The sequence below is a fragment of the Prunus dulcis genome, chromosome 5, assembly GCF_902201215.1.
Source record: "Prunus dulcis chromosome 5, ALMONDv2, whole genome shotgun sequence".
Classification (NCBI taxonomy): Eukaryota; Viridiplantae; Streptophyta; class Magnoliopsida; order Rosales; family Rosaceae; genus Prunus; species Prunus dulcis.
In genome coordinates, this window is record NC_047654.1 from 14894111 (window position 1) to 14903937 (window position 9827).

Here is a 9827-nt window from a genome sequence, read left to right on the forward strand (position 1 = left end):
ACCACAACAAAAATAGTGGAATTTGATTTTTGGTTTTCCTTTTTGTTGCATCAGAATCTTCCCGAGTTTGAGGTCGTTGAGGATTTGAATTTCAAAGATAAATCAATTCACAACTGATATTGTTGTGAATTCATGATCAAAGTATGATTCTGATTTTTAAAATAAAAAATAGAAATTGGCGAGAAATAAAGATTTTGATTAACAAGTATTTCTCTTTTGTTGAAAGAAGTATCATCTTCAAATCTTCTACCTACCTTTTTCTTTTAATATCCCCATTTTTCTTTTGGGTTAAAAGTAAATTAATGGAATGTGATTACTTATTTTAAGAATATAAGCCCAAAAAGAAACAAAGAAAACAAAAAATAAAAAATTTAGCCTCGATCTTATTAGAATAATGTACACTTCTTCTTTTTTTCTTTTCATAAGTTGATATTTTAAATTACTCTAATTTATGAGGAGAGTGATTCGAACTCGAATTAGAAGAAACAGACACACTATCCTAATTAACAAATATTTGTGGACTATATCCGGAGGAAAAAAAAAAAAATTGAAGATACAGAGTTTGCTTTATATGGAGCAACATGATCTATAACAAGAAGGTAGACAGGTTAACAAAGAAAGCAGTTATAAGAGTAGAGAGCCAGAGACTGCAACAACCAGCTGAAATAATTCCCCCTAATCCCAAAAGCTGATTCTGCTACATTATTATGTCATCTCCTAGTTGTTTGTTTTTCAGTTTACAGGTTTTACACCAATCAAATTGTAGTTCAATAAAAGCATGCACCAACTACAACATATAATTAAGATATTGCCAAGAAATGAAATGCACTTCGAGCCTTAAGCCCTGCAGAGATTCTCAACATTCAACCCCACCAATTTTTTTTATATTTTCTTTTCTTATTCTGACAGAATCAGCCACACCAACTTTGAGTCCAAAAAATAAAAAGAGAGAAAAGAAGCACACCAACTTAATGGTCAATCTCAACTACCTACACTTCAAAAGTTGGGGGAATAATTCCACATTTTCAACTAATTTCTGTCTGTTGGATGGGCAGTTGTCTTTGGTGGAGTTGATGATGTAGAACAATAATAAAACACAACCCAGGATCTAGTCTTCTGTCTGGATATTCAAAGCAAGACTATTATTTTGAAACCAAGAGGTAATAGATGAATGATTAATGGCTTGGTGCAACTGAATATCACCAAGCCAAACCTGTCTATTTCTGCTAGCTCTGCTGTATATCCTGTTTTAAAACTTGAATAAAATCCATAATCAGGGTTCTGCTACTGGTGAAAATAGAACTTATTCATTTATCTAGAAATAGCTGCACATGACATGAGAACAGCATAAATACATAGTCTTCAAATACAGTCTTCATGATACATAGAGGCACTAATCAACACTAACTCTGCTCATCTTTCCCGCCGAGAAAGAACAAAAATCGTGCGGCAATGACAGAAAGGAAGCATTACCAACTTACAATAAATGCATTCGCTCCACATAAGATTGGAGCAACCATTTATTAAGAGGCTCCCCACATCCTACAAAACACCCAGAATTGCCATTTTCAGTGAAAAATGGAAAGCTAAACATATTAAGTAGTTCTTCCACTGCCTGCCTCACCAAAGAGGATCCTGTCACCCTGCTCCGCCGGCCCCATCCAGTCACAATATCAATTCGGCTTGGACAAATCCCAGATATTAGCATTTGTTGGCGAAACCAAGCAAGTGTCCTGGATAGCGCTGTCACGGCAGTACCATCAGACATAACATGCAGGTTTATAAGCCAATAACATGAGCTTTTCTCTTTAATGGCATCCGGATAAACATTCTTTTGTGCAGCCACCTCCCAGACTGAACCAGCCTCCTCCTTTAGCCCTGACTTGTGAAGAAAATCCACTACTGCATCTACAAGCCCCCTCTTGCTTTCTCTATCCTCGCTATGCATCAGATCCAAGAACCTGCTCATGTGCTCTCGCACATTTTGACCATCAGGTCCCGCCGATGGCATAGACAGTAGGAATGTGTGTGCAGGATGGCCTGTAACTGCCATAAGCTCACAACAGAAGTCCATGTCATATGGTGACCGTGCTTCTGTGCAACAACTGAGAAGCAAGGTATATGTCTGCAGAGAAGGGTTCAGACCTAAACCCATCATGCTCTGTAGCAAGTTATAAGCATCAGACAGCTGGTGCACCCTAAGAAAAGCACTGAGCAGAGAATTGCAAGTAGGAACATTAGGCCGTAAACCCGCATGGAGCATTGCTTGATACCAATTCCAGGCTTTTCCGACGTTACCCGCCTTACCCCACAAATCTACCAAAAGACCATAAACAGGTTCATCAGGTACCCAGTTCTTCCGTTTCATTTCACCAAAAATCGCCTCTGCTTCCTCAAGATACCCACAATGGCCAAGCACCTCCATTACTATGCTATAAGTTACTTTATCTGGTTCAAATCCAGCACCTTGCATGTCACGGTAGAGCTTCAAAGCAGTCTCATAATTCCTTGCTTTGGCCTGCAAAGCTATCATGATATTATACGTGACCAAATTAGGAACACAACCCTGATTAACCATCTCACAGAACAGACGGTGAGCAGCAGCTAAATGGCCAGCTTTTCCGAGACAGTTGATCATTACACTGTAAGTGAATGTGTCAGGAGAAAGACCAGCCTCTTGCATCCCATCATACAGTCGTAGAGCAACATCAAGAAACCCAGCTTTTGCATGGATGTCAATTAGTGTGCAGTACGTGACACGGTCAGGTTCACACCCTGCTTCTTGCATTTGGTTGAACACATTCATTGCTTCTTTCAAATAGTTTGCACGACCATAACTATGAATCAGCCGGTTATATGTCACAACATTTGGCTGGCATCCTTCTTTCACCATCTGATTAAGCAATTTGTTAATGGCACCAAACTGCCTGGAACGACCAAGGATGCCAACCATGGTGGTATAGGTGTGCCCATCATGCTTGAATCCTGCCTGCCTCTTTAGCCAATAAAAAAAGCTCAGAGCAACAGAATGATCTTGAAGTTGCTTTAAGATTTGGTTTGCTTGATATGCATCCATTGAACAGTTGAGATTTAAAAGAGCCGCCTCTGCAGCAGGACCCCATCTCATCTGTTGCAGTATGTGAGAAACATTTTGAACAACATTCCCAGTATGCACAAACTGTCTGTTGATTGGAGCTATCCCTGTTGGCATTTTCATATCTCTTGTAGGTCTATTAAAACCTTTAGTGACACGACCCATACTCTCTGCATCAGAAGTCTGCACATTGGAACTGTAATTTGGAATGAAGTTGTTTGAATGCCCTTTTGATTTCCGTGGCATAGACCTTTTATCAAAAGTGTCAGAAGATGCGGTGTGAGCCACCACTGAGTTTTCCGTCCTAGTGTATGGAACATGATTTAGACCTTTAACGAAACTGGGTTTCTCTCCTTTGCCCTTTGAACCATGATTATTACTTGTATGCTTTGATGCAGCTGCTGTCTCAGTAGATGGTTTTGGATGAACACTAATGAAATGCTCTCTTTTTATTTGTTTCACATGTGAGGGCTTGATACTGGAGAGGGGCCTCGTGGGATCAACCATACAGTTCTGTGGCAAGTTAAGCAATCCAAGCCCATCTGATAAAGGAAGCTTACCATTTACTATATCAGACAGAAAATTTACAGCTGCAACTCCAGCCCTAGCAAACTGGTCTACAACAAGAGGTGATGAGTGTACCACATCCGTGCTACTAGAATAAGTTACAGTCTCTGATCTCCCAAAAGATCTTGGGGCAGTTGTAACCTGTTTAATATTAGTTGTGTGCTCAACACTCTCAGCTTTATGAGAACTTGCCACTTTTACTGCATCTCCAGTGATGATGGTTCCTGCCCCTGCTGAAGGTTTGGATACCATGGTGGATGGAGTTTGGGCAAGTGGCCCTCCATTTCTTGTTTCCTGCCTTTGCGAAACACAAGTTTCATCTTCAGAGCAAGTGCATGAACTTCCTTCTGTTGCACTACATCGTGGCCCATTAAGGAAAAATGACCTTGCACTGCTTGAAAGATTACTTATGTGCTTTGCTCGCAACATAATTTACAAACACAGTATCACCTGCACAAAAAGAAAAGGATAATGATTAGCAAAATGTAAACCAACATAGGAATATTTCTAACATCTCAGAAGTGAAAATGCTAGTGGCAGGCAGTCAGTTACAAGTCAGAAAGTTATCGCATCAAAGTTACATCAACACTATAAATAGATTATCCTAACTCTTAATACCTGGATACACGTCCCAAGATAAGAGTAACTGCTCCACAGGGAAAATATTATGCATTCCCCTCAATGAGAATTGAACTCCTTAAATAAGCATTCTCCATAATACAATCAGACTTCATTTATCAATTTGTTAACAACAGTCTTGAAATCCTCAAAGTGCTCAGTAATCCCAAATCGAGGTTGCAGCCTATAACATTCTGCCTGGTGATCCCAATATCATTGGCTCGTGTTTACTTTGATCCCAAAAAACTCTTCTTCAATCGTATTTACAAAACCACAACAAATCTGCATATCCAAAAGTACCTAAACAGACATTAAGAAAGAGTCAAACCGAAATAACAGCAGCACCCCTTCTTGCAAAGATTTTCTCTGCAATGACAGCTAGCATCTCTCTTGAAATAAATCAAGTTGCTCATTCGTTTTTGCCTTCTACTGGTAAGAAGCCAATGTCTTAACTGCTCATTTCTGTAACTATTACATTAATTGAGCCTACACTTACACTTTTATCTACGATCTTTCATTATTAACAGTTTCTTAGTGTTAGGATTTCTGTGTTTTATTTATCTTTATTGACAAAAGGAACACATCAAAACTTATAAATGATCCTCAACCTTCAATCTACATTCTACAATGGAATTTCTACCTTTCGACACACACATGAACATAAAGATTGAAACTTTCAAACCCGCAAAGCCACTTTCTCATGTTAAACAAAACAAAAAGCCACGCGTATAGAAAAAGAATCAATTTTTGCCACATCTAAGAGTTTTCCAACCGACCCATGTCCTCAATCACCATAGTCAAAGGAAAAACCACTTACCATTCATCCTATATACAAATAGTTCTTACAGAGAAAAAAAAGAACATGCCAGTGAACAAGAAGACTGAAAAAACTCATATAGAGAGAGAGAGAGAGAGGCACCTACAATGGTGAACGGCCTTCTGGGTTGTTGACGCGTGTTTAAAGAGATGAAGATAGTAGAGAGAGAGGGGCGGCGGCTCTGCTCCCTCTGCCGTCAAGACTCGAGTTTTTTTTTTTTTTTTTTTTCCAACCAAGTTGGGAGATGAAGGGCTTGGAAATCAGCTGTTTGTTTTTGCTCTTCGCCCTACTTTCTATTTCTCCTTACGTGTACTGCGGCTATTTTGAACACGTGTCAAGACCTTCATGGTTCGCACGTGACTTGCAGAAAGTTCTGATCAAAACCCCTTCTACAGATTTCTCGGTTCAGAACTATAGAGACTTTGATATTTTGGAATGATTCGGAGCGGCTCTGGTCACCCATTCTTCGCCTCGAGAAACTCTGTTATGCTTGCTTATATTTAAGTCAAATTTATTTATGTATACAAAAGGAGAAAATAAGATCGGTCAACTTTTGCAGCAATGAGAAAAAATAAAAGGAAACAAATAGATATTTTTCCTTGTTTTAGTCCAATTTCTTTTGGGAATAAAATGCATTGATGATGAAGATCCAGAGAATAAAATGCGGAAGAAGAAGAAAAAAAAAGAAAATATATATGTTTTTGTAATTGCTAAGTTATGTTATTAAAAAGTAAAAACCTATAAGATGATTTTATAGTTAAAAAATAAATTTATAATTGTTATATATTTTATAATTTGATTTAACTTATTACACTGCGAGTACCACGTTGTGACACAGTTACAACCACACCGACTAATATCTCGAATAATATAAATTCAAACATACAATTGAATAAAACTTCATTATTTTCCCCTTCAATTTTCACATGCAATTATCAATATTTTCCTATGATTGGTAAAAATTATGCGTTCGCTTCCTTAATTACCACTAGTTCTCAAATAATCATTTAAAAATATAAAGAAAGTTGACCGAGGGGTTTACCTCAGTGGTGAGGTCCGTCCCCCCGTCCCCCTTTGGTCACCCGTTTGAATCCTAACAGAAGTGCCCCCTACCCAATGCAATGTATCTATTGCTAATTTTAATATATAAAGGAAGTTTGGTATTGGCATTCTACAAAAATCATGCAACTCATTCATAAAATTTGGTTGATCGAAGGGTTATGGTGGTGCAACCGTAACTGGAAAGCTGATGCAGAGGCTGCACAATAACATTACTCATCAGACGACAAGTCGACAACCGGCGGTCAAAGATGCATACGTTTATTTTGTTTACCGGTTACAGTCAAATGTTCTTTGTTTTTATATTGGAAAGTATCAAATCTTCCTTGTTGCTCAAGCCAAAAATCTTGGTCAAATGGGTAATTTACGTTACTTTCCCTATTTTAACTGCTGTAATTACAAACGGATATGGGTCCCTCATCTATTTTCCGTTAGTGATCTGATTTTATGACCTTGCCTTGGGCCTTAGCTTCAGCCTTGACAGCGGCGTGGGCCTCCCTGCAAATCATATAGTGGGCCCATATTAAAATTTTGAGACAAGACCCATAATAGTTTACTAAACTCATTTTTCTATTTTTGTTGTTGATGGGTTGGATTATGACTGAAGAGGAGAAAACTAGTCTCGTCTCGATGCAAACATGAGTTAGGCCGATTAGTCAGTGAGCTGACCTCTTTGCATTCAAGTTTCGGGTCTCAATTCCATTCATACTCTTGCCCATCCAGCAAACCAGGTTGGGGTTGTATGTCGTCAACATAACAAACCCGTGATTGGCATTAGGTTAGGCTTTATCATCACCATACGTGAGAGATTAGAAGTTTAAAACGGAATCAACAGTTACATAATCCTCATGTGATGTGAGGGAGGCGAGGGAAAAAGGAAAGGGCTTGCTAGAAGGCCAGAGCTTATAGGTAATGAGTAAAGATGGAAAGGCTTTCTTCCCCTCATGCACGTAGACAACTTTATTGAATTGAATAGTATTTGCGAGTGAAAAAAGAGAATGAAAGGCTCTGTTTGATTGTTGATGGTATGATTATGTTTGGTGATGGGTTCAAGAAAAGCATGTTTTCCTATTCCCAGCTCACCCCCCACGCCTTCTGCATAAAGTATAAGATTATAAACTTTTTCAGCCTCCTTTTGTATTTTCATTTCAAAAGGTGTTGCCCTAGGTAGCCCTTTTGTTAGCTGCCTATAGCCGGAGGAGGAGGGTGCAAAAAAGCAAAAAAAATCTTCTTGTAACGAGAATAACATTGTTTTGTTATACCCAGTCAATAACATCAATGACGGAGATAGAGTTTGATGTTTGAGGGGGGCACAAGCTTAAAATTATGAGATTTTTTGTGCAATCTATGCCTACACTCTCTATATAGTCAAGGAGGTGAGAAGATGGTGGGAGGGCTAGGCCATCGCAGGATTGTGAATAGCTCCGCTCCTGAATAACACAATGACACGTAAAAAACTTAGCTCACGTGTTGTTGCGTTATTGATTGGAGATAGCAAAAAGGGTTATTCCCACATGAGAATTTTTTCACAAAAAGGCCCCTTCATGAGGGTCCCATTAGTAGGGTTTAAGTAAAGATATTAATCAATGATAATTATGAGATAGCGAACATATTATATAATGTGTTTAACTTTTGCGTGTAGCAAAAGAGAAAAGACTTTTTGTATGTAAATATATTTTGCACAAGATTAGTACACATATTATGCATATTAACTAATGGTAATCGTTTCACACCCAAAAAAAAACAAAACAAAACAAAAACTAATGGTAATCAAATATACCTGCAGTTATATGATAGATGCTTTTTGATTGTTGAACAAAAATGGCCCACAAAATGGGAAATAAGTCAAAAACCTTTTCCTTTTCTTCTCACACACGTATAATCTTGAAAACAATATAAAGCTACCTATGTTGGGTTATATGTTGGATCATCTAATCGATTATGTTATGTAATTGAACACGATCATTACTTATTATGGACCATTGATCTTATGATGATTTGATCTAATCTAACTATATAATATGTTAAATATTTAACCTGAAGACCCTTGCTGGAAAAACTCTCGGAGAGGCCGGAATCTACTCTTTGTTGGTGCCCACTATGTGTTCGACTAAATGCCTTTCTAAGAGCATTTAAAAAATAAAAATAAAAAACTTTTCAATATTGTCATTTTCCTGCAAAAGTCCCAAGGGCACTGTAAGTGGAAGTGGAACCCTTGACTATAATATGAAAGCACAAGTCAATTTCAACACAGTTTTGTCTTTGTAGCTGGAATTAATAGTAGTGATGATAATGTTCATGGATCAACATCAATGAAACTTGGGGTCTGGGGAGGGAGCCATGCATATAATTCAAGTCTTACATTACATTTCCACCCAACAATCCCCTCCCCAACTAATTAAGCGGTACTGCATTCAAAAGGATTAGTACAAGTAAAAGTTTAAAACACTTTTTATTTAATCACTTAATTTTGTTTTTTACTTGGAAAAAAAGTGATTTAATTGGCTTTCACCTGAAGTGCTTTTCCCCTGTTAATTTTCTTTCAGGTAAAAGAAAGGACTTGTTTGGAAAGAAGGACAAACCAACATCACAGCCAGCAGTAGCTTTTTGTAAAGAAATGTGTAAGCCATCATTTTGTTGACTTTCATCCTCGAATCTTATATTTTCCAGAACTGTGGGCTTTCATGGACTTCTCTTGTGTTGACCAAGTCACCCACCACCACCTTGTTATTTCCACACCTCTTCCCCCCCTTTGCCATTTCCGGCCATGCATATCCCTCTCCTTTTTATTTATTTATTTTAAATTTCTCCCCTAAATACATTTTTGTTTTGCATTTAACCACATTTATGTTTAGTTGCACAACCAAACCCACTCTTAGACTAAGTAAACATTTCAACCTAATTGAGAAAAATAAAGCATAACGTTATTCATAATTTGCGAAGAAAAATTCTAATAACAATTAGCTTACACCATATCATTCTCAACGATTGAAAATTTAAGATACCAAAATGAATTTGTTACATATGGACCGAGGAGGGCCGGCATCGTTTAGTCTCATTGTTTTATAAACCATAACAATAATTTAATCGACTACATGGCTGTCAAAGAGCTTCAAACGATGGAGCAAGTTTTTTTTTTTTTTTTTTTTCCTTATCATGAACATGAAAATTAGTGAAGCAAGCACATAAAATTCTTTATTAAATTTAAATATTGATTTAGAAGACCTAGTATGTATATGTGGCGCTATCTAAGTGCGCCAATTGTAACGAAGAGAAGGGCTAATCGTATTTAATTAGGCTAATACCAATTATAATTTTTGGTTACAGACAGACAATTACAATGGATCGCTGACCAAGTCAAACGCTCGTAGTCATGCAAAGACTGTAACTTGTCCACCGGTGAACCTACTACAACAACTAATGTCCATCGGATTCGAGCCCTCGACATGATACACCAATCCAAAAGCCTCACATCAACGGCTGAGATTGTTTGGTGCCATTAAGCCATTTTTAATTTCTTGAAATATTATAATTCAAGAGCCAATCATGCAAAGCGGTTGGTAAGCCAAAAGAGCCAAGCTTAAAGCTGACCTTTTTATCCTAAACCCCAATCAAAACCAAAATTAAAACTTTGTTGCCGTTAAAAATTGTTCACAAATATACGTGAGATAG

The 9827-nt window shown here is 37.7% G+C and overlaps 1 protein-coding gene across 4 annotated transcripts; it reads right to left on the bottom strand.

Moving 5' to 3' along the window:
• Positions 1–1288: 1288 nt before the first annotated feature.
• Positions 1289–5492, bottom strand: LOC117628127 (pentatricopeptide repeat-containing protein At1g18900). Of its 4 annotated transcripts, none has more exons than XM_034360501.1 (3): positions 5203–5492; positions 4280–4579; positions 1289–4111 (listed from the first exon to the last, which is right to left on the bottom strand). In XM_034360501.1, exon 3 carries the CDS (start codon positions 4088–4090, stop codon positions 1478–1480), a length of 2613 nt encoding a protein of 870 aa, XP_034216392.1. In that variant the 5' UTR covers positions 4091–4111; positions 4280–4579; positions 5203–5492; the 3' UTR covers positions 1289–1477. The 4 variants fall into 4 exon arrangements, with proteins under 4 accessions (XP_034216392.1, XP_034216393.1, XP_034216395.1 ...); XM_034360502.1 differs by having other exon boundaries at positions 5199–5492; XM_034360504.1 differs by lacking the exon at positions 4280–4579.
• Between the last annotated feature and the right edge of the window lie 4335 nt (positions 5493–9827).

Bases quoted from the DNA above. Each gene is read 5' to 3' on its own strand.
- LOC117628127 (XM_034360504.1), bottom strand. From the start codon at position 4,090: ATGTTGCGAGCAAAGCACATAAGTAATCTTTCAAGCAGTGCAAGGTCA.